Below are 27,806 nucleotides of genomic sequence, written 5' to 3'. Positions count from 1 at the left end.
GTCTTAGGGTTATTTTATTTAATAAAGATTAAAGAGAGATGGGTACAACTTGAAAGCCAAAATCCCCAGTGCCATAAAAACAATACATCAGAAGAACATGATTCCACAAGTACACATGTACTTTGCAGCTCAGGCTTGTTATATGCAGAGACAACATTCTACGAGTCCTACCATAAAAACTGCACTTAACCAGATACAATGAAATAACTACTAATTTCTTCTTTCTGTCCCACTCCCTACAAAAATAAATAAATAGTTCATACTCCTTACCAATCTGCTTTAGGTTACACTAGAATAAAAGAACCATCACATGAACAGTTAGTTAACATGTTCAGGACCATCATAAAGTTTACAGGGAGATGCTTACATAGCAGACTGAAAATTCCTGAAGTCATAAAATGACCTACTAAAACACCTTGGATATAACAAATGTGTGCTCTTCTCCCGATTTGGGAACCTTTACAAACCACAGTAAAATGGCAGGGGGAAAAAAATTTAATCATTTGTATTAGTGCTTCTGTGATCAGCATCTTTAAGAGGCTAAACATCATCAGAGGTTGAAAATGAAGAAAGTATCCATGAAAAGGGATTAGAAATCAGAGTTGTTCCTTAGAATTCTGTTAAAGAAAGAGTGAGCATAATGCAGTGATTAAAAAAAAACAAACCCGAACAAACGGTCCCAGCTGAATCTTTGTAACTTTCATACAATATTGCCTTATAATAATCAAATCTTTTTCTGCATTGAGATAGTTCTAAGGAATACTAAAACCATTTAAAACAAAAACATTACATTTTTCCCTCTGTTGAAGTTACTGATGGTTTTGGGATTTTAACTGGGAAGGATAGCAGATTATTTCCGCATTAGACAAGTTTTGGGAGGTTTTAAAGCTACCTTTATGTTCTTTGGAACACAGGGTGAAAGGAATACCACTCAAAAATAAACCCACCCAAAAAAACAATGCATCTCATTTACCCTAACGCTCAGTGGAACAGAAAGTAATTGACAATTTAAAGAAAAAGAAGTTATAATCCCCCGGAGAGGCAAAGCATTAGTCTTCAACTGCAGAATAATCAAATTCAAATCCCCACGATTTGTAGATTAATGAATGCACGGAAATAAATTCAGAAACCTTTTTAGAAGTTAAAGACGACTTAAAGGCCTACATACATGGCAGAAACAGGGAGGCATCCCACATAGCCTCACAGTAGTAGGAGTTCCCACTATTCACAAACTGAAAGTCATCATTGATTTCTTAAACCATTAATAAAACAAGTTATATACATGCAGAGGTTTACTTCCTAGTCTTACAAGTTCAGTGAAATAAAGAGTTCAAGATTTTCATTCTTAGAAGTCCTGTCATTTTTGCAGGTGACCTTACCCTTGAAAGGAACCTGTCGTAATGTGATCCAGTAAGATTAGGACAGGTGAAACAAAAACAACAGTATCAGTACATTATCAGCAGTTCATTACCTCATCAAATTCTTCAGTCATTTTTCGGATTATTTCAGAATTCTGCATATGTCGGAACATCTCTGCTGTAACAACTCCTGCAATTTAGATATTACATTATTAGCACTTTTAATACGAAAGTGGTAGATGGCAGATGACATGCCTCCTGCTACATGAAAAAAGGATCAATTTTCAGCTTACCTACAGATTATACATATATTCCTTAAGAAGTTACACATATTTTATTTTAGCATCTGTGTGTAACAAGCGCTTGGCACCAATACTTTAACATATATTTTTTAAAATTATTATTATTTTTTAAAATGATTATTCTTTTTTAAAAGTGGGGTTTTGTGTGTGTACACACACAGCTAGAATTTACTCATTCACTCGTATTCAGCAGCCAAGGATACTTGTGCCAGACCTCTTCATCAGCTGAGAGACTACACTAATATGAAGTGACCTTTCAGGACTCAAGATTCTGAATGGTATAATACAATTCTGAACAGTTCTATTGCTACTTATTATTTTCTGCACTGTAACACACACAGTGATTTCACGCAATTTCTATTTGTCTTGGCCTCAAATTGTTAAGAGTGTAAATGGTGATATAAAACACAAATGGATCTCCAAAAGTTTATTGCAACTATACTGCAAAATTCATGACAAGGACCATCTCAGAAAGCACTAAAAGATCCTTTAGTTTTATCTGGTAACAATAATCAAAAGGTCACTGCTCCTGAAGCATGGATAACCTCTGAGGAATGCCGTTAGCTTTCTGGAGATTTATGCGCTTTACAAGTTTATCAGGACAGAGGAACAGTCGAACAGAACAAATTACATCCAGTCCTACTCTATCAAACCAAGTGACACCACAGGGTAAACTAACTTCTCCTCTTCAAAAGCAGATGAGAAGAAAAAGAATGGAGGAAGTGGAAACAAGGAAAGAAAACCAGAAAGATTAAGAAGAAAACAAAATATGGAAATACAATCTTACTGTAGACATGCTACCATGAAGCTGTCCAGAATATCTTTTAAATCAAGCATCTCTACAAAGGCTATGAAACAATCTTAAAACACTCGATACAGATTGGGTACCTCCAAACTAGAATTCCAAGAATGAACAAGGTGAAACTATCAACGTGAAGAGAGAAATGGTTTTCTGAAATAATAGCAGAAGAAGAAGAAGTAGTACGTATTAAGTACCAGTACCTCTTTCTTGCTGGTGCCAATACAAAAGGTTTAATCTACATTTTTAAATATAGTACAGTATTTCTAAACCTCCTGCTCCCACCTTCAAAAATACTAGCTTAATTACAAGAACCTAATAATGTAAACTAGCCGCAGGGAGGGAACAGTCTTACAGCATATATTGTATAAATCCAAAGAATGAGAATCATACTACAATATTACTTAAATGGATGAGTAAACATTTCAGTATCTTACCTTTGCAGCCAGAACACTGAATAAAGAAGTTAATGAGATCAAGAAGTGCTATATCTCGGTCATGTTTGTATGACTCTATCCAGTCATCCACTACAGACTGAAAAGAAACAAATATAAAGGCACTTTTTAGTTTTCATAAATTGAAGAGTGTTATTTAACAGCTTTCCAGTGATTCTTGTTCTTTCCATAAATAGCTAGAACTCTGGTTTTTTGATTAATACTGAAAATGTCTGAATGATCCTTCACTGCCATAATATCAGTTTTCAAGAAAATAACTCATTTTATTCTATAAACATAGACTAAGTACAAACCTGACAAAAACATAAAGCACAGGACTACCATATAGTTCTACAGTAACTTTTTTGAGGAAGAATGCAAAAATAATTGGTATATTTTACAGAAGCAGGTTTTTTTTCCCCTCTCTCTCTTTCCTCTGTTCCTCCCAAACTAGTGATGCTTCTCTAAATATACCATTTAGGTGTTCAGTTCCAACAGCTACAACTCCCTACGCTCTTCAGAAATGTCACCCTTTGATGAATTGACCTCAACGCACAGTAGCCGTAACAGGATGAACAGCACTGCCCTATGCTGCATGGACATTAATTACTCCATATTCACTAAACCAAATAGGAACAAGAGCATTTTACTAAAAAACAAAGTTTACACACAAATATGTTTGAACCACCCATGTGTGTATTAGAAACTCTCTACTGCAGAAGTCATGAAAACATACATCACACAATTAATTTATTAACACAGGGACAAGAGACTCACTTTAGTACCAAGCTCTCAGAGTTTTTTAATGTGTTGATACCTTGCCCTAAAATCTAGAGTCATTCTAAATGAAGAGACATGATGGACTAGTTCAGAACTTCCAAAAGACAACTGGACAATGCAGCATCTCCAATGCTGTACTCTTCTCAGGGCTTGCTCACACAGGCAATAATGCTGCGAGGACAAATCAAACACACTGCCATGCAGAAAAATTTCTGAACAGAGATACAGCTAAATTCCACTTCCCTAAATTTAAGATTATTTATAGTATGAGCCACAACTTCCGTCACCAAGACAAAAAGAATGAAAAGCTCAAAGTGAAACTGCCATATTCTTCCCAGTAGGAGCAGAATCTACAAACTGGTACTGATTTGATTGATCTATAGAACGGGGGAAATGACCTAGGAAACATCTTAAATTACACATATAAAGAAGGTCACTGTGCAAGAACAGGTTAAAGCTAGGAATGGGACAAATATTTTGGTTAGGCAGCCTTGTTTTCAGAATTTATTTAAAGAACCTCCAGCAAAACAGCAGTTTCTCAAAACCTTTTGTCTCAGTGGATGAACCATCTGTTTTTACCAGAGAAAACACACTAACTCAGAATAAAGTATGGGACAGAATATAAAAAAAAAAATTAACAAAATATTTTTAGGTAAGCAAGCACTGAGGGCGGCCACAGAGAAACTGTGTTTACACTGAGTGCTGAAGGGGACTTTACTTCAGAAATAGAGAAATTTTTTTCTTCCTTCATTCTGACAAAAAAATACTAAGATTCACTCTATTACCCAGGTATCAGTTCCCTAATTCAACAGAGTAATCAGGCCTGGCAAAGATCCATTTTGCTCTTGGAAAGCATAAGATTTTGACTGCATATCATTTTAAACAGTTGAAATGTCACAAAGATACAACCACTAACAACTAGCTGAAAATGTAGCGCATAGCAGCAGTTAGAAAAGTAGTTTTTTCCACCCGCTTTGAAATACAACAGAACAAAACAAATGACGGAAGCATCAGAACTTCTCTGTGCAAATACATCAAAGTAGTCTTGTCTTTTTTAAAAGCCTGAACTAAATTTCTGCCAAGGACTTCAGGATTCAAGGTTCCCAGCTATAACGCAGGAGCCTGCAGATCTCAAGAGGACTGCATATAGACCCAGCTTCCTGCATGGGTAGCACAGAAGCTGTAAACTCTAGATTTTCTATCCCAAAGATAGGCTTTCTTCCAGGCTGCTGAGGAGTCACATGAGTGAGTCAGCAGGAAGGCTTCATGGCTGACAGGCTTACACTTTAACTCTTTCTCCATGGAAGAGTCACACAGTCAAGCAAACGCTTTACCAATTTAACTGAATTTTTTTAAAAAGTGCTAAATTTCTGAATAGACTCACTTTGGTCCCACTAGTAAATGCACTGGAGACAGTGCGTAATGCAGAGGCTTCTAGGTTAAAATTTCCTGACCCAAATTCCACCCAATTTGAGTGTTGCACTATACAATAGCCAGGACAACTTAAGGGCTACTCTTTAAGTTTCCCCTAGGTTGTAGCTAGTAATTTTACTTTGGGCGAGACAAGAGAAGCAATGATTTCTTTTCAGATAATCTAAGCTCTGGGACCATCTACAAACTACAGATTTCTTGTTAAGTTTTATGATAACCATTGGCATAAACCACAGCTGTATTTAGTTACAGCCACAGAAAAAAAGGACTTTAAAGTCATGTAATTTGAAATAACCTTTCTTCATTCAGGATACTGAAAATTCCCTTTGAATCACAGTTTGAATTTCTTAATTATATACGTGATTATTTATGCCTGACATTTAGAAATGAAAAATCAGTTTGCTCAAATTCAAACCTTAACAATGCAAAAAACTTTTTTTTTTTTTTTAAACTCTTAATGTGGAAATAAAAACTACAAGTTGGAGAAAAACCTTTACTTTAGGCTTGCTTTTATTAAATCCTATGGACAGGAAAATACTATTACATCTAATTTGTATATTCATCCAAGTCATAGAGATATCCCAAGTCTTACCTGCATAGCACTCTTGCCCATTTTAACTACCTCAAACAGCATCATGTTTTCCACACCATTCTGTTGGTGATGTCCATTCATCCGATTCGGACCACCAGGTTTCCCTCCTCCGTTTCCACTTTTCCCCTTCTCTGCTGGTCCTTTTTTTCCTTTTTTACAGGTCTGCAATCACACACACACACACAAGAAGTTTTAACTGGGTATTATGCAGTTATTAAAAATAAAAACTAACGTGCGGGTGAGGAAGAGCAAACAGGTGTCTTTATATTTGATTCCCCAAATCAAGTATGACTTACAGAGAGAAGAAAAAGAAAACCCACATTTAAGCAGAATTAAATGACTGTTGTATAAAACTATTTATCACCACCTCTTAATAAGTGGGGGCTCTGTACTGGTACAGGTACCCGGGGTGCCCGGCGAGGTGGACACAGCCCAGACCAGCTGGCACGCCTGCACCATCGCAGCGAGGGAGCCGCATGTGGGGGTGCCAAGCCAGGGAGAGGGCAGAAGCCACGCAGGTGGGGAGGACACCTGTTCCATGACAGGAAAGAAGAGCTGGTTTAGGTTTAGGCTAGGAGGTCTAACTAGGTTTAGACCCCCTCACTCAGGTAGTGTAACCTCCTATCTGCAACATATTTAAAAAGCCCTTTTAATTTAGTTATTTGTTTCTGTTCACTTTTCAAATTAAAAGAGAGCCAGAATTAATGGCGCCGACCAAAAGAGATTGTATTAGCACCAAATTTACGTATAGGATGGAACACATGCAGAGAGACTAATCAAATCAAAGCTAATCATCTTCTCCCCCACCTCCCTTATCCTTCACAGCACATAGGTAATACCATGCAAACACTCAAGGTGAAGCATTTCAATGCAAATACAAATATGAACTCTCTTCAGACAACATTCACATTTTCAGAAAATATTCCTAGCTCATTCAGCTTCAAAGCAAGTGCTGAACTCTTCAATTCGTAACAGTAGAAGTATCCTTATAAACTGAACATACTTTTCCTTTGCCTTGTTTTTGGTTTTTTCCTTCAATATCCTCAAAGTCTGTATCAGAAGAGAAGTGTGTTTCAGACTCCCTGCAAGGATAAAAGAAGCAAACCGGTTACACATTATATCAGAAACATTCTTAAATATACTACATAAAGTCACATTATGCTCTCAGTCCAGTAAGTCAAGAAGAAAAAAGAGAAATTTCACTGTTAAGTCTACTGTCAAGGAACAGATCAGAGCACACCCTCGCACTCACACCCTACCCTGCCTCCTCCAAACAATTTACCTGCAAAGAAAGCCATACAGTAAGGTTAAAAGATGTGAACGTGGGTAGAAAACAGCAACAGGTTGGGAACCTTGCTTTTGGCACGTGACAAACATTACGTCATCTCAAAAAGCAAAGAGCGCTATAAATATCTGCCACAAATACTTAAACAAGAGAGGACAAAATCCAACAGCAAAAAAGAGAAACCATCACCTTCCCGCATAAAAGTGCCTCAGCAGATCTCTTTGTGCTATTAGAACTAAGTAGTTAAGAGCTACGTACTTATGTTGAGAGCTACAGAAAAAAGTTTAGGTGAGGTTTCTCCATCAGAAAGACAGTCTGTAGTTCTGCTTAAGCTTGTATTATAAGCAGATGCTAAAAAATATACTCATTTTCTCATTTGTTTAATTTCCTACAGCATTAAAATATGCTGCCTCAATATACAAATACTGTATTGCAAACCTTGATGGGGTGGGGTGCATGAAATCATCTGAATTATTAATAATGTTTCGCTTATATATTCCCTATTTCTACATTTCCCATAAAATACAACTTAAAACAAGATCTACAAGCATCATTTAACACAGATGCAGTAGGATGAATTCCAGCTGCTCTCACAAATTTCTGATACACACTTCCTGATTCAATTTAAAAATGCAATCATGAAGATGACCAGGGACACGGGAGACCCATTCCTACATATTTATTTGTAACATTCTAAAACAATCCAGAAACTTAAGGTCTCTCACTATTGCAAGCGTCTGAAAGGAGGTTTTTAGCATGTATTTTGCTATTTCTGTTTTTGGTGACTATGTGCTCTGATATGGACCAAAAATGCACCCAACCCGGAGGAGGGGGGGGGGAACACACGACAACAAAAGAAAGAAGGAAGACAGACAAGAAAGAGGTGAGACATGTTTCTTCAAAACTTCCTTATTTTCACAGGAAAGAATAGAACACAAATTCCAAACATCTCACTAAGCAGTGAACTGTACCAACGGAGTAAAAACAATTATAAACAGCTATAAAAACAGTATTTCACGTTGAACCATCTTCCAATTTACCTTTCTGTCTCATTAAAAAGGGAAAAAACCCACAAAACCAACCTCATTGAATCAAAGCCACATATCTCTATCTTTTTAGATTTTATACCAATTTAATCCATTTTAGTAGTCTGTGGAAATGTATTCATGCCAATTTCTCAAAAATTAAAAGGTGAGGAACTGGATTCTTTTGGTCTTCTTGAAATAATCACTGGATTTCTCTGTCCAAAATGTAATCTATATCCAATTTTACATCTCAGAAATTCATGTGTTTCTTAAAAATTGCAGGAAGTCTAATGAGCTAAAAAAATGATGTCAAAACCACCAAGGAACCAGTGCCTGAGGGAAGCTAAGACTTTGGCTTTAACTAAAGCATTTGGCAACTAGGTATTTGAAATATTAGGCGACCTGCCCCAGTTATTAAGGGCAAATACCTCAACTACTTCCTCTCTCTCTCTATAAAGAGGCTTTAATAAAGGAAACTTTTTTTTTTGTATTCCTAATCAAGGAGTTTCTTATTCAAACATTTCACTCTGAAAGACACAATCCTGAAAAGCACACAACATAACCAAAAAAAGTGTTTCTCTCCATGGCTTCCTACTAGCAAAGTTTAAAAATTGATTTAAAATAATTAAGCTCTTCTAAAATACCTAAAGTACTGCTGAAAACACAAGAAATAATTCAGACATTGCTTTATCAACATCTCAACAGGAAAAAATCTAGAACCTTATTCCTTAATTTTTGTTTCCAAGAGAAATCCAACCATAGGTATTAAGACTAAAAAGAGCCAGTACATTTGAAAATGAAACAAGTTCTTAAAACACTTACTGAAGGAGAGTAAAATCAGTTGGTATTTCTGGAGCTGCTATCATTTCTTTATCATCTTCTGGAACACCACTGTATTAGAAAGATATTCAAAAACCAGTCTGAAGTAAAAGCTTACGTTTCTTTCTTCCTTTGTAGTGGACAACTTCTATAATAAAATAAATAAATAAATAAATACAGTGAAAATGTTTCTACAGACGAAGGGGTAAAAAAGTTGGAAAAACAGAAAATTTAGATCCTGCCACCCTCTGTTTCCAGCCAAGCTTTTTCCTGTTTAAAGATTTTATGTTTTTTACTCCTCCCATGATCTTACTACAAAGTACATCCATAAATTTTAAAAGCATCCCAGTAAAATAAGATTCAAAACCATTTGGCAAAAAAATAAAATTTTCTGAATAGGATGAGCAAATGGGAATGGTTTTCATTAACACCTTGCAAGTAATAGCTTTTATTTCTAAATCTATACTAGATTTAAGTTTGAACTGTAACATCATGCACTGCAGAGCCCAGAATTACCAACACTAGGATATTTCCGGTTAACCAAACCAAAACCAGATTTGATGTTAAATTTAAAGCACAGAATGTGTACATATACAGACATTCTGTATACCAACTTTGTAGCTCTGATTTGTAAACTTCCATGACATTTTCCACAGAGATAAGCTTTTATAACAAGTTCTTAAAACCTAGCCAGCTGTTTCACAACTTGCTGCCTTCCAGAGTTGATAAACCAGGCTTCTGACGGTTTTATCATTTAAAGCATTTGACAAGACTATCAAGGAAGATACTACTATTCACACGTTATAAAGAAAAACATCAGAAACAGCATGGAGTTTTATCAAGAAAATGTAAGATTGTGAAATACTTGCTTTTCAACTTATAATATTGCCACCTATTCATATGTTTTGTTATTTATCTGATTTTCCTATGTTTAAGGGGAAAACACCTCACTGGATACTTCAAAGGTGAGATTTAACCATGCAGGCTAAAGTTTTCTATGTCAATTCTCTGCCCCAGGCTAACTTTTACACAGTTAAATTAAGAAAGCATGATGTTCAGGTATTTTACAGATACAATAGCAAGGAGAAAAAACCTTCAGAGTCAAAGTCTGCTGACTCTACAGCTTGCTGGAGTGATTAGGTATTTGAGGGAAAGATTTAATTTTGGCATGCTAAGCACACATTGCTTAATGTCTGCTAGCTATGCTTCAAAGACTGCGTTTCAACTGAGTGTGTAGATAGAGGACTTACTTTTTTTTTTTCCCTGCAAGTGCTTATTCTGAATGCTAGGGGCCACTGTAGGTTCCAGAATTTAGAGAGCTGAGAGAAACCATAAACCCTGAACTTATTATGTTCTCTTTCTTCACATTTCACACAATTACATAAAAGCAGAGAACCAGAGTGGAAGTAAGTAGTGGCAAAAAAAGAGGACATTCGAGATAGGCTAGTGGATCTCAAGAGAGTCTACAACTACTAAAGAATGTTCCATCCAGAACAGAGTAAAAAAAATAATAAGCTTCAAAAACATTGCTGCTGCAGAATGGCAACAACCTTTGTCACCCCATTCCTCCCTTCTCTAAAACCACACAGACACGTGACCAGTGCGTTTCATCCTCTCCTGCTCCATTTAGCAAACAAGCATTCACAGGCAGTGTAACATCGCCTCCCCAGCCATTTATCTTTGTAGGCTCTGCCATTCTGTATCACCTGATTCAATTCCCCAACAAAATGGGCAAAATATACCTCAAGAATTTTTTTCCCCTGGATTATCAAGTTAAACTGGTTCAACAGCAGGTATCTGGAACCAGTGCATGGGAAACCCAAGACTGCATAGCCATGAGCAGGGGAGTGAAGGGCAAAACTCCCTTCTTTGGTGGCAAAGAGCTATTACACCACCCGGGCTGTCTGTACAACTATATGCTCCGTGGTGATGTATCAAAATGCTCTACACTTCAGATTTTTTTTTTTCCCTCCAATTCCTCTCAGTACTACAACATACTTGGGAGTGTGGTAGCCTTGGTCATCAGGCTAGCACCTGCACAGAGGTGCACCTCAGTGAGGCGGGCAAGGGGAAAGAAAGGTAAGAGAAACGGGGGGGGGGGGGGGGGGGGGGGAGAAAAAAAAAAAGAGATCAAGCCACACAAGTCCTTTTTGGGGCGTGCTTGCAATTTGGTCCCAGTGCAAAGCAGAGATGCAAACATCAGAAACCACACTGCTCAGTGTCAAGTTCAACCTGACTATCAACATGCTGTTATTTGACTTACTCTAGCTTACGTTTTCCAATGTTGAGAAGCAACACATCTACTGAAGTGACAATCACGATGCTTACACACAAATTTTGTATTATGGCTCGTTAACACTACCTATTTACAATACTAAAATTACCTATTCCATAAGGTTTGAAAGTACCAAGAACCAAAGCAAGTTAACCACTTGTTCACAGAATTAACACATTTTTAGCTCTCTCTATAAAAAGCAAATCCATTGTCCTATCAAATTTTGCAAAAAAATCTCAGTTTCTTATAGTCATAGAAATATTTTTAAGAAAAATTAGTAAAACTATGAAAAATTATGGGTAAGTTATGAAATTATATATCCTCTACATCAAACAAGTCAAATAAATCACCTGAGAAAACTACCTGGCTGCAGTTTATACCAACTTGAACTTCTTGTAAGAACCGTTCATCTTAGTACAAACAACAAAACATTAAAGAAACATGGCATTGTTTGGTCAGAATCACCTCGTAAAATGGGAGAGAAATATCAAGTTCTTGCTAGATGCTGAAGTGTTAAGTTACTAAGATTTAGTTTTCAAGAATTGTTTTTCTTGAAGGAAGAAAAAAACTGGCCCTCATGAGTGCAATTATATATGGGTATTATGGAAAACAGTACCTACAGATGAATGCCTTGCAAGAATGTATGAGGTAAGACTATAAGGGATCTCTAGTGTCAAGCTCAAAACTCCAGCAATGAACAAAAGAAATCCTTGCACTTGTCCCAGTAAAGGATAATTTTAAAAGATTTACATACATCCAGAATGAGACACGGACTTTCAATTCTCAACCAGCAGGGCCAGCCCAGCCCAGCATGCCCTTTCTGGCACTGGTCAACAGAAGCTGCCCAAGGAGGAACACGTTTGCTTTGTTCTTACTAGTGGTGTTTTCCCTGAATACCTTCCCAGCATCCAGAAATAACTCAGGCATTTTTTTCAGCCAGAGAAACTTTCCCTATATTTTATAATCCCTTATCAGTAATTTTTCCATTAATATTTCCAATAACTTTCTGAACTCAATATTCAGCAGCAATGGTATTCCACCCAAGAACTCCCACAGCCAAACTCCATACTGCCAAGAGGCACATTCTTTGCTTTGAATTTATTACTTTCCAATTTTATTTGATGTTCTCTTGTTTTGGTATGGGAAAAGACTGGCATTGGTCATTCCCTATTAACTTTGATCTCGGTAAATGCCTTCTGGAAATTCAAGACTACTGCCAGCCACATCATCTTCATGCACATACTTGATGACTCATCCAAAGCACCCAGTTTGGGATGTCAATGAGAAAGGAAAATGGTCCATATTAAGCATCCTATCAGGACTTTTCAAATATACCGAGTTTATCCCAGTGCAGTCTGAAAAGGGGAAAGTGAAGTTCTTGCAGATGCCATTCCAAACAGTGAAAGTCTATGTTATCTGGTAAATGTGCTCTAATAAGCAGGTTATTTTAGTAAGTCAAATCTAAACTGAAGAACGTCATAGAAAGCAGCTCCTCTTCGTTCCTTTTTTGCATGCTCACAGAATTCCAACTTTAATTTTCCCAAACAGATACTGAAATCTCTCAAGACTGAAAACTTTCTGAAGTCACTCAACTTTGTGAAATCATAATTAAATTATTAACTATAAAAAAGAAAATGTATCCTGCTGAAAGATCACAAGGTGGAGCTCTAGCCTAAAGCTAACTGAAGAAACTCGAAAAGACAGGTCATCCAGAGGTTGACCTAGTTATTTCTGTGCAATAAACTTTATAATAGATCACTAAATCTGCAATAATATTGTAGCACATTTCCTTTAAATTTATTTAGATTACATAAAGACACCAGAAGATTCCTGCCTCTTTTCTGAAATAAATGCATATACGTATTTGATTCAATGACTCTTCCAAAGCCAGAAATGCATACAGCTGCTACAGTACTACTAGCCTCGGTATTTTGTTTTCAAAAGCAAGCAGAAGAATTTTAAAATACATTTTAATAGCAGAAATAAGGTATACCTTTATAGTGCCATGCCATTTAAAGTTTTGCTAACAAAACGTTAATGAACTTAAAAACAAAAAACAAAACAAACAAAACAAAACAAAAACAACAACAAAAAACACCAAAAAACCACACACTGGAAGACCAGACGTAGTCCAGGAACACTAATCATATGTAACGTTGCCAACTCTAGATGTAAGAGGAGTTTCTATTTAAAATGACTGATAAAAGCAAGAGCTAAGCATGAAACGCTACAAAGGACTCAAATGTGTCTCCACTGAAAAACAGATTTAAGTTTTTAAAGGTTATTTTTCCCTAATACATGAATAATTAATTTAGGTATGGTTCTGATAAACTGGCCAAATGTTGAGATCTGGCAAAAGTTGACAAAAACCACCAGCACAGTTCACACAATAACACATATGCAATCAGCAGCTGCTGAGCGCTACCAGTTCTCTCACGATTTCTATTAGATGCACAAATAGGCTAAATAAACATTAATATTATTCAGACTGCAGCCTTTGTCAAAAGAATATGCATGTATGTATATATATATACACACACACACAGAGAAAATATAAAGAATCACAAGATCTGTCCCAGAAGCTTGTGTTTCATACACTTGTGTAAATGCAGTAACTAGAGTACTACTTAAGCCAACAGCAAGGTGTTTCAGGTTGATGGGTTTTGGCCCGGGGGTGGGGGGGTGGGGGTGGGGGGGGTGGTGTTGGTGGTGTTTCCCTATGCATGCACTGTTTGTTTGTTGCTCGGCATCCATTGTCTGGAAGTTTTATAAGGCGAATGAGTAGAGCGGTTATCATTTTTGTGGGAAGCCAGGTATGCAAAGTTTAAAAACAGCTATTTGGCCAGGACAGGACAAAGATTTTTGTAAAAGGGGGGTGGCTGTTCAGAAATGTGCTCATTTTTCCCTGTAATTCAGTTAATCACCTGTAAAATCAAGGACCTCACTTTCTTAATTTAGAAAATTAAAACTTATAAAGTTGCGGTGCTGAAGCGTGTGGCTGAAGTCCACCCCTGAATTATTTATCTATGAGATATGCTGAATGAGAATGAAAGAATGAGAGATGCTGATGCTTCAGAACCAATTATGCAGCAGCAACAGCTGAACTGCTAGTCAGATAAACTTTAAATAAAGGATCAGAAGTATGTCCAATATTTTTCCTTAATTATTTTAAAAGAGAAAGCTGTTATCAACTACATTATGCCCCTCTCTCCTTTTGTGAGAATGGAATATGTCTAAACTTTTGTTTTATAAAAGGTTTGGTTGTTTGGGAGTTTTCCCCCAAATCAGTATGCTGCTTCTTCATATTACTTTTGCATTCGCCTTCATAAGTGGATTTTTAAGCGAGATTTTGAGCAACTGCATGACATTCCCTACTGGCCTGAAAGAGTATGTTATTCCTACTAGTATTACACAACCTAGTATTTCAGCTGCCAACAAGCTTTAAAGCAATTCTGTAATTTGAGTAAAGCACCGAAACATACTTCAAGCAGCATTCTGTATTGTAACAACTGTACTTTAACATTATTTAGTTATAACCGTATCAGCAGTTTTGATCATATTAAGATAGCATAATCAAGACTAAACTGAACAATAATGCAATTAATACCTTTAGATGAGTGGTTATTTTTGTGCTGTTTGCTTAACAAATGAGTCTTGTGATTCCTTTACAAGAAGACCTGAACGAGACATCATCAATCTACATTCTTCCATGCTTACCAACAGACATAGTCTGTACGCACAGTAAACAGTCAACACTCCAACAAAGAACTGAAATGACCTAATTTATACAGGTCCCATCTTTTCAGTCTCTTCCTTCATAATTTATTTTCTTCTAAACTTCCAGCTCTTACACCCCCTCCACACTATTTCTGTCCACACACATCTCTTAATCTTACAAAAAAAATGAAAAATCAACGTTATGGTGGCTGTTGATATTACACCATCACACTACCACTTTTATCCCCTGGACTGCTCTTTATTCAGTTTTGATGATATTTGCTCTTTAGTTCATGCAACAAGGCTGCTGATTAAGTGGGAAAGAGCCATCTCAGAACATGCTTTTCTGACACTGCTCAAAGCAGTAATTTTCCTTCCCGCTCCCCAGACACGTAGGAAAGTTTCTGCTCCCTTCTAGCACAAAATGAACCAGCAGCAAGCAAATCATGAAAACAAAACCATTTACTCTGCCCATGATTAGCTCTCCATTGGATCCGCCAGATGAATCAACTCATGCTGCAGCCACAAGTCATGCAATAGCCGAGCAGCTGAACTCTACCCCTCTACAGCAAAGCCAGTAATGAGCTTTGCCAACGCCAGCACATCACCAGCAGGGGCAGAGCTCTGCTGCAAGGCACGACCACATCTCTCCAAGTGGCAAAGTGGAGCTCTCGCAGAGCTACTGCTAATATTCCCCCCCTTCCCTTGGGAGGGGCCACAGCCAACAGTCTGCTGTCCTGTGGCTCCGGCGGGGCAAAGCAGGCAGCAAGGCCCGATCCCCCACCGGGCTTCCACTCGTACTACCTGAGGGGAGAGGCAGCCCTGCAGGTGAGCACCTAGACCGAGACGCGCCTGTCACAGGGAGTCAACACGTTCTACCTGTAAGTTCATCAGGCACCTGCCCAGTCTTAGCTATCTCCTTCTCAAGGCATCCTTACTCCTTTTCCACACACATTGCCTACATTTTCATTATACAGCAGGCTGCACATATAACTACATAACCATTTGCTTCTTACCAGCCTTCAGACAAGAAGCCCAGCTAAGAGCTGATGGTGAGCACCAGAACCTGAGAAGTCAACCAGCCAGGAAACAGCCAAGCACACGGAAAACACAGGTCCCCAGAGGTAATGAACACATCAGCAACGAGAAAGCAAAATTTGTTTTCACAGTTTAATGCTGTGAAAGCAAAAGCAGAAGTTTAAACAGGCTGGGGAGGTGGTGGGAAGAAAGACTTAAAAGGTGTCTGAAAAAAGTCAGGCTACAATCTGAAGTGAAGGCTGAGATTTTACCCTGAGTTTAGAGACTCGAAAAGTGAGCAACATACAGGGACCTCTGTACCACCCTAATAACTCTGCCAACCTCAACTTCACCATCAAATAGCCCCCCCCGAGTCTTTTTTGGACTTCTGCTGTTATTAAATAAATATGTCAAACAAATATTATGGCAGGAAAAGAGCATGCTACAGGGCTTCACAATCATAGGCTTACTCAGTAAATTACCAGTAACAACATACAATATCTTAATTGCAGTAAGTTAAATACTATTTTGAAAAATAAATACACTGTTATGGTTTGAATCATATGAGGCTTTTATATTGGTATTTAGTAATTTACACTGTCCAGTAAAATGTGGGTCTAACACTTGATGTAAGCATTACAAAATACTGAAAAATTAATCAACTGTACAATAAATGCAACTATTACCCTTACTGAAGGGAAAAATACCTATGTTACTCTCTAATGATTCTGCCCAACAGTGTTCCTGAGCTTTATTAAAAAGCACCTGAAATTCCCACACATCCTTAAAATGGTTTGGTTTTGGAAGTCTTCTCAAAAAGGCAAAGGTAAGATAACAAAAGTAGAAGTTACACCTCATTGTGTCTGTCACATGTTTCCCTGCCAAAGAAGAGATGACTTCCAGATGTTTCAGTCTGACTGTGTGGAAAATGAGGCTCTTAGGAAGAATAAAAGCCAAGTCAGCTGACAACCAAGACTTTAAAAAAAAAAAAAAAAACACACCCACAACCGGGGGGTGGGGGGGTGAAAAGAAAAAAACCCACATATGCCTACTTTAACAAGCCAAAAGAGTATTAGTTCATTTATGATACAAGGCAAGCACACCTCCCAGCTGCCTAAATGCCCTGAATTCCCAAACGAAACTACACAATAGATCAATATGCCCCCTCACACGCTCATTTTTTCAAAAATATAGTCCTTTGCACATCCCCTCAAAATTTTGGCTCTTGTAAAAGCTAGGAATGAAGATGCATACGCGCTGCCCACAGCAAGCAGGTGAGTGGCTACACAGTGAAAGCCTAGAACAGAATTAGCATTGTTCAAGTGTGGATTACTTCAGTACACACGGCACAGGCAGGGTTTTCCATCTGGCAAGATTTAATTTATTTTTCTTCCACTGATCAGCGTAAGCCTGCAAGTTGCCTTGCTTTACAGGAGCCTCAGCTTCCTCCCCCACTGTATAGGTTTTCCTTTGACAAGTCCAGGTCACTAGGGCTTTGTGCCCAAAACTTTGCTTGGGCATTTCCAAGAACAACTACATTTGATTATAAATTCTGCAGGAGGGACTACACAGTACATACTGCAATAGCATCAGCTGCTACTAGAAGATACAGACTGAAAACCTCATAAAATAAAACTATTAAAGAGTGGAAAGTAAAGTATCTCAAGCACATCTCCCAAAGTCAGCTCATGCCAGCCCAGGCCATAGCACGCTTTGGCTAGTGCTTTGAAGAGCCCACTGTACTCCTCTGCACTGTGATCCCAAACCTTCTAAGATTAGAAAGGTAAAGGAGAACCTGCTTGGTTCTGTGTTTTGTCAGCTGAGAACAACCAGAATCTATTAGCTGAAGCTTCCCACCACATAAAAATGGTTGAACTGCTTCCAGACGATAACTACAGAGACTAAGTACAGCACAGAAACAAACAGAACAGAATATAAGCACAAGTCCAAATGCATTAGTCTTAACTGGATCTTTAAAATCATTTAAAGGGGGTGGAAGTGGTGGTGGGTGTATAAGAACACTTTGTGCCCCATTCTATCCTGCTTTCTTCCCTCACACCAGCCCAGCTTTTTTTCTAACAGGCCTGGACTACAGAAAGGGCATCACTCTCGGATTCCCTATGGGCCACCTGCAGGAACGCAGCTGCCCTGCAGCCCAAGGCAGTGTGCTCTCACCCTCTTGGTCAGATGACTACTGTCATCAGCAGTCTCACAACAGCAGTATAAAACCCTATTTATAGTGAAGCCCCAAAAACTGCCATTACCTTGGTGTTTGCATAACCAATCAAGAGCAGTCATCCATCCCTCCCTGGTTCAAATCAATGTCTATGCCATCAGAAAGGAAAAGGAATATTTAAGAGAAAAAAAAAAAAACACTATTGTGCCACATCCAAACCAAGCAGTGTAACAGCTAAAATATAAGCCTTTCATAAGTGGATTATGGCTCTTTCAATCTAAATAATCATCCTTACAAAATAAAATTCAAGCAACTACTCATGTATGCAAAAGTTGGCTTCACCTCTAAAACACAGAAAACAAAGATAAAAACCTTGTTATCTTTCATTAAAAAGTTATCTCTGCAATTCTGCCAACCTCAGAACATCTGTGCTCCACACATCCTCAATCATAACTTGAAGATTTTTTAATACCCAACATTTTGTTCTTGTTCTCCCTCGTAACATTTGGGCTAAAATCCCAATTGGTTTGTTCGGAGACTTGCAGCACTGAATACTGATTTTATACGAAACAGCAGTTGTGATGTGCATGGCTTTCCCCCACACAGTTCAGAGAACTGAATATATCCACGATGCAGAATGCTAATAATCCATTAATGAATTCATTACCAGATTAAAAAAAAAATCATCACCAAGTCTAAAAATCACCCTCTCTTTCTTCTTCTTTATTCATCCTAAACCTCTTAAAGGAATTCTGTGGGAGGGGTGACCGGTGCTGAAGCCTCATGTATGGAGACCTAGAGTTAGCTATTGACATTCATTAAACATCCAGAGGAAACCAGTGTGGCCACTTGTATACATCCTAAGAACATTGCAAAAATATTGGCATTATCCAAATCAATAAGTTCTTTCAACTCTGTAATTGATTACTTGTGGCAGGTAACAAATTACACCAACTGGGAGAGCTATAACATACTATGCCTGTTTTATGAAAATTAACATGAAGAAAGAGTATCAAAACCATTTTTTTTAGATACCAAACTCATTTTACTACGCAAGCTGACAAATACTGAGAAACTCTTGATGTGTATAAAATATTCTAAAGCAAAGGTTAGTGAGACTTGTCCTTTTGAAATTATCTTCCTTCGTAAGTCTCTCAAATACTGTGCATTAGGCACTGTAGGGACACAGGAGCATCCAATTCCACACAGATCTAAAATGTACAGCTCATTAAATCAACCAAAATTAAACCTTAGGTTTCTTCGTTTAACCTAAAAAGAAAAAATAAAAAAGCTATATACCCTTACATGTTTGTTCTTCAGTCAGTTCATCATGTAAATAAAGCTAGCAGCTCCTTCCTCGTTCAAAAGGCAGTCATAGCCTACAGCTAAATTTATATTTTGTTGAAAATTTACCTGTTGCATTATGCAAGGCTCAAGTAAAATATTTACTACAAATTATGATACATGTTCAATACATGGAAAATATTTCTGAAAACTACAACTATCACACTTATTAGCTCAGCAACACAGAAGCTGTGTTGGTAGGTAGTTCCTTTCATCCTCTTTTTCCTGTATTTTCTTTTTTTTTTGGGGGGGGGGGGGGGGAAGGAGCAGTAGTGCCAGATGTCTCTTAAGCTACATGTGTTATGATTCCTCCCCCTTCCCCCACTCCAGGAGATGTATTCGGGACCAGGGTGTACCCTATACCATCAGTTAGCGGAACTCAGAGAACTACCCCATACTCTTGGAATCACATGAAACTCGCAGCAGATTTCTAAGACTCCAAGGTACCAATTGCTCACTAATACCCTCCCCTCCAGCAGATGAAACAAGTCTCACATGCTAAATACTCAGGTTTTTCTTCTTCCTTATAGCCAAGACAAATATGCTATCTTCGGCATAAGTGAAGAATTCAAGCTATTGTTTTTACAGTATCTTAAACACAAAACTCCCTCCTTTTAGTCGTCAAGAGTTTAGTAGCTTCTTTAATACAAGGCGCACCAAAAATCATTTTTCTCTGCTAAAAGTTAGTTGGTAAGTATGTATAAAATGTAAAATAACATTTCATTGCAGTGTTGACTGTATTCACAGCAGCTAAATTTTAATTCCTAAGCTTAATACTTGTGATTTTGTGTGGCAGATTCAGAAAATGCTGCTGAACAGCCCTTTCTTAGGACTCCTAACGGGCTGCTACCCAGGCAGGGGAAACCTAACCAGATCAAATATTATCGGGGGGGGGGGGAAGAAACAAAACAAAAAACCCCAAACCTAAACAAAACAAAACACACCAACAAGAGAAAAGTTTTCACATTTCATATGCTCTGGTTTACAATCAGATCTATTAACGGACAGCTTGTCTTCACTGACAACTAAAGCTAATACTCTGAACAGCAAATAGGGAGGGACTAAAGAGCTGACAAATCCCATTTTGCTGACTTTTATTACATGGGTAGTAACCTCCAACAGAGGGATGGAAAACTCAACTGCCACAGCAGAAGTCAAAGGACAACTATCAAAACCTAGAGTTGTCCAAAAAATTGCAGGGAAAAATGCTTTAGTCACTCACTATAGTTTCAGCTTTTATGATGCGAACTGTATCATCTTCTTGTGGTTTTCAGTTGGTGATCATATTTGACTTACCAGTTTGAAATTACCTTCAATTATTAAAACAAGAATTGCAAGATTGCAAGTGCTCTATCTGTCACCACATCTTCCCCAACAATTGTTGTGGTTTAATAATTAACTGCATTCCTACTCTTAGCACAGGTTTCTATTCTTCTGTTTTGTACCGAACACATATCCCCCATCTCCCCACACTCAAATCAGGAATGGGTAACTCAGCAGTTGAGAACACAACATACTGTTAAGTGTTCAGGCTTTTTCAGTCCTATTAGTTTGTCGGACTTTTCTCAGTAAATAACTCCACCTATTTTAAACAGTTGGACAAGAGAGGGATTATTTAAAATAGGCAATACCTCTTTCGGCTTGCTTTGATCTTTCTACTGTAAGTTGTACAATCATGCAATGCTGAAATAAGTCAGACTTTCTCTAAACCACGTATTTAAATTTATGAAATACAAAATTAAATCTAGTTGAACTCCCCATATTAAGTTATTCAGTTGTCCTAGCTACTTATTCAAGAGCAGTGTTTCTTTGACTTAACTAGCCATCAATTACATTATTATTTCTTACTCCTGTGTTGAACTCCACAGACTCTGCTCTGACTTATGGCTAACAGATTTTGTTCTCATAAATTATTTTTGCCAATAGCTTGTGATCACCACTCAGGATTCTAACATCAAACTGTATCATCTAATGGTAAATAAAAAGGTTTTCACCTGGTAACATTCTGCAAAATCATTTACTACTTACAAGCAAGTTCACAGCTCCTGAAGCCTAGGTCTACTTAAAAAAAATATTCAGTTACATATAGTTTGTTATCACAGGGCTGGCTATTCATTATGGGAAAAGGGAAGAGACTAAAAATTTAGTAGCTGGATTAGGATTCATGCATGTTTAAAATACCTTTATACAAAAAAAAAAAAAATTCCCTAGTATACTTAAGTATCATCAAGTAGCAAATTTTTTCAAGTCCTGATTTTAGTCCCCCAGACACTGATTTAATAAAATGCTGGATCAGCAATAAACTATGTTATATTAATCTCTTTCCATTCCTAATGCAAACTGCCAGCTTTGTGTTCTGCTTACTCAAAAAGCCACTTAATGTTTATAATTGCTCCTACAATAAATCAGCAGTATAGAATTCTCATGCTGTTGTACCGCTAATCAGGATTACAAATGTAGTATCTTGTTTCAAATAGGTTTGCACGCAGAAGTTTCTAAAATTTAAATGAAATTCCTAAACAGGCATGCCACTGGAAGTTGACATCACCTGACAAAATAGCTATGCATAATGTTTAGTTACAATCCACAATGCTTTGACTGAAATATATTTATCATCGTTCCTTTACTTTTGTTTGCCCATATACAACTAAGTGTAATCAGTTTTAACGTTTCAGACTAAGGTTTAACTTCTCACCTTACCTATATGAAAAACCTCTCACTGTTTGGGTCATGATCTGTTATACAGGTGGCAAAACATAGGCTACTAACAAATCAATTGTTCTGAACTAGGAAGTACAATAATCCTACTGAAACTACCTTATCAGATCTGTCTTGGAAGACTCAACCAAAGGGGTTACATTTTTCCAAATTTTTTTTTCTTCCTGTTTCAGCACCATTGACTTGCTGCTTTCTTGTGCATATCATTAAGAAGAGTTTATATATTAAGAAAACATTCTATCTGGAGTAAGTCTCCTACCCCTGCCACAACAAGTGTGCTGGGGGCCATTAATATGTACACCTGATCCTGCGCAATTTCAGAGGCTCAAAAGGTGAGACTAATATTCTACTCGGAGGATGCTTTCTTGCCATCAGACTGCCTTCGTCTTGAAACAATATAAACCAAATTTTAGCAAAGCAGGTAGTAACGTTCAATCTAATTGTTAGACAAGAACATTTTTATCCAAGTGTAAATTAGGTCTGGCGGTTGTTCAGCTTGACCTCCACTTACTATAATCTTGCCCTAGGGTATGCAAATCCTAGATCATTAAATGCTATGAATTTAGTCTTGCAAGCAACCTAAAATGAACCTGCAATCAAAGCCAGAGTTTTCAACTGCTGCTAAGAGTTGAAGAGACAATAGTGATAAAAGATAACATCACATCAAGTTGGTCTTTTTGTTTGCTTGTTTGGTTTGGTTTTTAAAAGATACACAACTACTATCTCTACCCTCAGTGTATTATTTTTAATTTCAGGGTGTTTTTGAAATTAAGGGAAAGTAATTACCCTTTAAATTCAGAGGTCAAGAGAAAAACAATCCACCAATTTTTTTTAATACGTATATAGTTCAGTTGGAAGTTTGGGAAGTTCTTCTGAGAAGAGATGGGTTAATATAAAGCTGCCCACTTCTTTCAGTTATGAGAAACATTTTAAAATGCCAGCTTTCCTACAATTCTCTAGACAGTCAACAGACATTTTAGGAACTGCTACCAATTCATCACTGTGAAACAGATGCCTGCCAAAAAAAATTAATTAGAGAACATAAATTTTATTACTATGTGAATTAACTTAAGATTTTGTATGCTAAGCGTAAAAACTACTCTAGAACTGCAGAATCTGGTATAGTACACAGCCCACTAAGAAAACAAGGCAGAAGAAGAAAAGAATAAAGGTATGTGAGCACTTCTTGCAGATGATCATAGCAAGATACACTTGCTAGGCCACTAACTAGTATGATTCCTCTTCCACAAGTCTTAGCTACAGGGAAGGAACAAAGGTAAGAACAGCATAGTAGCAGAGAAGGAGCCAGACAGCAACACAGAACCTTTAAAAAGGTCAGAGAAGACGGATGATGGGCCACAGAACAAGCAGTAATTAGTTACTTGTGAACTTAACTTACATGGTAAGGCAGGGTCTAAGAACATCGCTAGAGCATCTGAAGGACTACGGTACAGGAATGGCAGTCACAGCTGTTTCAACAGCAAAATGAAATGACAAAACACAAACACCATCTGAGGAATTAAAAAAGCTTTAAAAAGAACCCAAGATATAACTCAGTTTACAGAACTCTGCACAGGTCTCCCAGGGAATTAACTCCAATTAAGATTCATGTGTATTAATAAAAATAAGAAAGCATAATAAGTGTTAAAAATTGGGTATTAAGTCTCAGCACTGAATTTACACACAGCAAATGCATACTACCATTGACAAGCTCTAAAGAAGCCTTTTCACCCTTGTAGTAGTGATGTACAGAAATAGACAGTACTCCCATCAAAATTGTTGTTCACACAGATTTCTCTGAAATAAAGGCATAAAGCTCTTAATGCCTAGGATGTAGTTAAAGAAATAATTCTGGCATTTTATGCTGACTACAAAAAAAGCCAATCCACAATGGACACCTTACCAGTTTAGGGCTAACAATGTCATCAGGCTTCCCTGTAGCACATACAAATACTAATCTCTTATTCCCAAGCAAAATAATTGTACGCCATTCTCTATCAGACCATATAATGATGTTATTAACTATGTGATGATTACAGACGACAAGTAACATTCTACAACAGCCAAGGTTTAATCATTCTTTACGTTGCAGTATTTCTGTATTACAGCCCAAGTGAGCATACACATTTTAGAACTGCAATCAGTTAGTCCCCTCGAACCCCCCAAAAGAACGTATCAGGGAGAAAATTGAAGTTGTTTTGACTCTGATAGGTGAAAAACTGTATCGTATAAATGGAGAATTTAGGACTGAATCAACATATCTCCACCTGACTTCCCCAAGAATCAATTCCCTTAAGATTAAATAGAAGGGAAAAGATCGTTTTGCAGAGCACTGTCCAGCATTATTTCCAGAAGCAGATACCAAAATATTTTCACTTCCTCCAATAAACTCTAAGAAAGCAAAGTAGTCATCAAGCAATTCACTTTACATATGAGGTGACTCCTTGGAGCAAGACAAGCAGCAATTTCCAGCTCAAGAAATCTCAAAGTAGCATTTGCTGGATCGCAATATTTACATCCCTCAAGCACTAGCATAAAATGATGCCATTAAATGGTTCCCCTTTACCAAAACAATATTCTTGTTCAAAATGGAAGCTAGTATTTCTCAAGGGAGAGAAGACAAAGAAGTGCCGTGGCTGCCTATTTAAACCAAATCTCTCACCAATTAACACATCGAGGTTCATGCATTATATGATGATTCCCTACCCTGAAATGAAAAGAACAGATTTAAGATTTGACACTTACCATTCCCCACATTTACATTAAAATAACAGACTAAACATTATTTATTATTATTTAGAAATAGATCATTATCTCATTTTATATATGCAGCAACAGTTTAAAACACATCCATCTCCGGCGTACTAGCAGAATGTAAACAAAGTATGACAATATGGATGTGCGCTGCAAGTAACTAACAAAAAAATATTTAAACCATCAGAGTCGAAATACCATTTGATGTTCTCATACAACACACAGCCTCTCATGTGCAATATGACATGCTACTCGTTAACAGTTCTCATCTAGGCAACATGAAGGCAAAACTCCAAACTTCTGGATGTGACCTTTCAGTTTTCTGGAGCACACAAGACCAAAGGTGGGGGGAGAAACAATATAAAGCACCTATCTTAAATATGCTTTTTAAGACACTGACTGTTCACTGGCAAAAAGGAAGGAATTTTTATCTTACCTAGGAAAATGAGAAGTGGAAAAAAAACCCACACAAAACCATTTTGTAGAAGAATTCATTTTGTAAAAAAATCTATCAACATTTCTGTCAGCAAGACTAACAACTAGACAGAACTTACACTGCAATGAGTGCAGGGGGAAAAAAAACAGGGCATGAAAGAAGTCAAAAAACTAAACACACTAGAGAGATGCTTAATAATGAGGACAGAAATCAGAACTGAGAAGAGAAACACTATGTAGTGACCATGTTTAAATATTCAGTACTAATGGCTGATAATCATATTCTGTAAGCAGCAAGAACAGAGGTGTGATGTTGCAAATGCAATAAATCCCCAAGGAAACAATATGTCTTCAAGATGTTCTCTAGAAACTGCTTATGGTTGATTAAAGCAGCACCAATAACACACATCTAGCTATGCACAGGCAGGTAACAATCACCCCGCACTCCTAGTAAGAGAGTAAAAAGAGTGAAAGCCCAAACGACGGGTTAACCTTACCTGTTAAAAGCCAACAAATAAATTAAACCAGATATACTGCAGTATTCTAGTCCCCTCAAATCACATGGAAGAAGAGATACACGTACATTTTGTCATGGGTGAACTTATATTAAAAGTATTTGTTAAGCCATAATTAGCAGAACTCCTCTCTTTCACAGGAAATATTGTAATTTGAGCATTTTTTAATACAGACAAAAATCACTCATGAAGAGTGGTACTTTAAGAAAGACCGAAAAATATATTAATTTCCAGTCATTTAAAACAAACCTTTCACAAAAACTTTTATACGTGAGAAGATTTTTTTTACACTGGATACAGGTTACCTGTGTACCAATAAAAGAGCTTGAAACCAGAAAGAATAATGAATGCCCACAGCCCAAAGCAAACAGCAGAGCTGGAATAAAACGTATTCCATCCTCCTCGTCTTCCCCCAGCCATTTTGCACTAGACAAAGTTTCTGCTATGACTGTTCCAGTACCACCCATACTTTCACATGTGGGGAGAAAGAAAAAGGACAACACATCATAACAGAGGATACTGTGTTCTCAAAAACCTTCTTGAGTATTGACATACAGATGGCACTCTCACTTGCACCTCTAACAGCCCCCGTAGCTCCCTACCTCCTTTATGATCCATTACTGATCAGAAAGAAATGAGCTATGCATTTTTACACAATTTTTAAAATCTCATTTTAATCTGTGACAATTGCTTGGAACTTCTGGAAGAAGGCTTCTGCAATTCTTCTCTAATGAACTAAAAATCCTACCAGCACATGGAGTATGGGCAGTCAAAGTACAAATCTAGGCAGTAACTCATCCGCTGATCTATCAATGGTTAGCAACAAAAGCTCTGTCATGTTTCTAACACTACAAGCAAAATGATGTTCAGTGAAATTCATTTCCGGAATGTGTATATATTTAAAAAATTTTGCCTCCTACAAATATTTGCAAATATGTAGCCATTATTCATTTTTTTAAAAAAGACAGCCTTTTAACTATACCAAACTTATTCCTTAAAACAGGCTGTTAACCTAAAAGCCCTTCAGACAAGACAAGCTTTGTATTGTTCCCTGAAAAAGCCACGGTGTCAGACAAGAAAAATGTGTTTGCTTGTTTGTTGGTGTGGTTTGTTTGTTTTTAATTTAAGCCACTAAGTTGCTAAGAATACTGTGGAATCCAAAACATTTTTATAGAGGCTACCCACTTGAATCTCACATGCTTTAGTCACATGAAAAAGAAGTATTAAGATCCCAGATACATACAAATTTTTTTTCCGCTACAATAAGACACTAGTGTAGTTTCCAGAAAAATGCCAGAACAAATGCTACTGTCATGAAATTAGAGGACTTCTTAGGCAGATATGAGTTTTAAAATAGACCTTTAAGCTAGGTGTGTTGTACACAAAAATGTAAACAGTGATATATGGTTGGCCAAAGCACAAGGAACCGGATGACAACCCACTACAGTCAACCCACCAAGGTGGTTTTGGCTACTCTAAAGAACAACTGAAACATTATAGCACATCCCAGTTTTAAGCTTCCCTCACTAAAACTACATAAGCCAAATATAGCAAGATCATGGACACTCACACATTCTTTTAAAATTCCTCCACCAGCTTTGCCTGAGTGCAGGGGCTACAACACTCAGCAGACTTAAGCCTAACAAACCCCACATCCCCCAGGAACTCAGCAACATGCCTGCTCACCAATTTATCTGTGGCCTTCAACAACCATTTTTCTAAGCTTGTGTTTTCACAGCAGTTTATGTAGGACAGATTATTGCATGTCCAAGTTATATTAGAAGCAGTATGCATTTAAAAAAAGAATTGTGTTAACAGAAAATTTCTTAAAAACATTTATTCAAGAGTATAATACTCCTTGCTCCAGAGTACTTAATCATTTCAATTAAAGTTGACTGGTCTAATGTGGAGACCTTTCCCGAGACAGTGAAAAAATGCCTGGGTTTTATCCTTTCCATCAATAAATACAAGAGCAAAATGAAATTTTAGTCCAAGAACTGCTTTATGAACTTGAATTTATGACTAAGTTG

General features: G+C 37.3%; 1 protein-coding gene across 7 annotated transcripts in view; it reads right to left on the bottom strand.

The window, feature by feature from the left end:
- Window positions 1–27,806, bottom strand: part of STAG2 (STAG2 cohesin complex component) — an 80,882-nt gene that overhangs the window by 34,016 nt on the left and 19,060 nt on the right. For 6 of the 7 annotated variants that reach the window (XM_075107167.1, XM_075107172.1, XM_075107171.1 and 3 more), the window contains exons 2-6: window positions 8,829–8,973; window positions 6,700–6,778; window positions 5,697–5,858; window positions 2,897–2,993; window positions 1,472–1,548 (exon numbers count right to left, since the gene is read on the bottom strand). In XM_075107167.1, coding sequence (XP_074963268.1) covers window positions 1,472–1,548; window positions 2,897–2,993; window positions 5,697–5,858; window positions 6,700–6,778; window positions 8,829–8,872 — 459 coding nt within the window. In that variant the 5' untranslated portion in view covers window positions 8,873–8,973. The remainder of the gene's footprint in view (window positions 1–1,471; window positions 1,549–2,896; window positions 2,994–5,696; window positions 5,859–6,699; window positions 6,779–8,828; window positions 8,974–27,806) is intronic. The other variant, XM_075107170.1, reaches the window with a different exon arrangement.

Source organism: Phalacrocorax aristotelis, chromosome 11 (assembly GCF_949628215.1).
Source record: "Phalacrocorax aristotelis chromosome 11, bGulAri2.1, whole genome shotgun sequence".
Taxonomy (NCBI): domain Eukaryota; kingdom Metazoa; phylum Chordata; class Aves; order Suliformes; family Phalacrocoracidae; genus Phalacrocorax; species Phalacrocorax aristotelis.
This window is presented reverse-complemented; position numbering and strand designations above follow the sequence as displayed.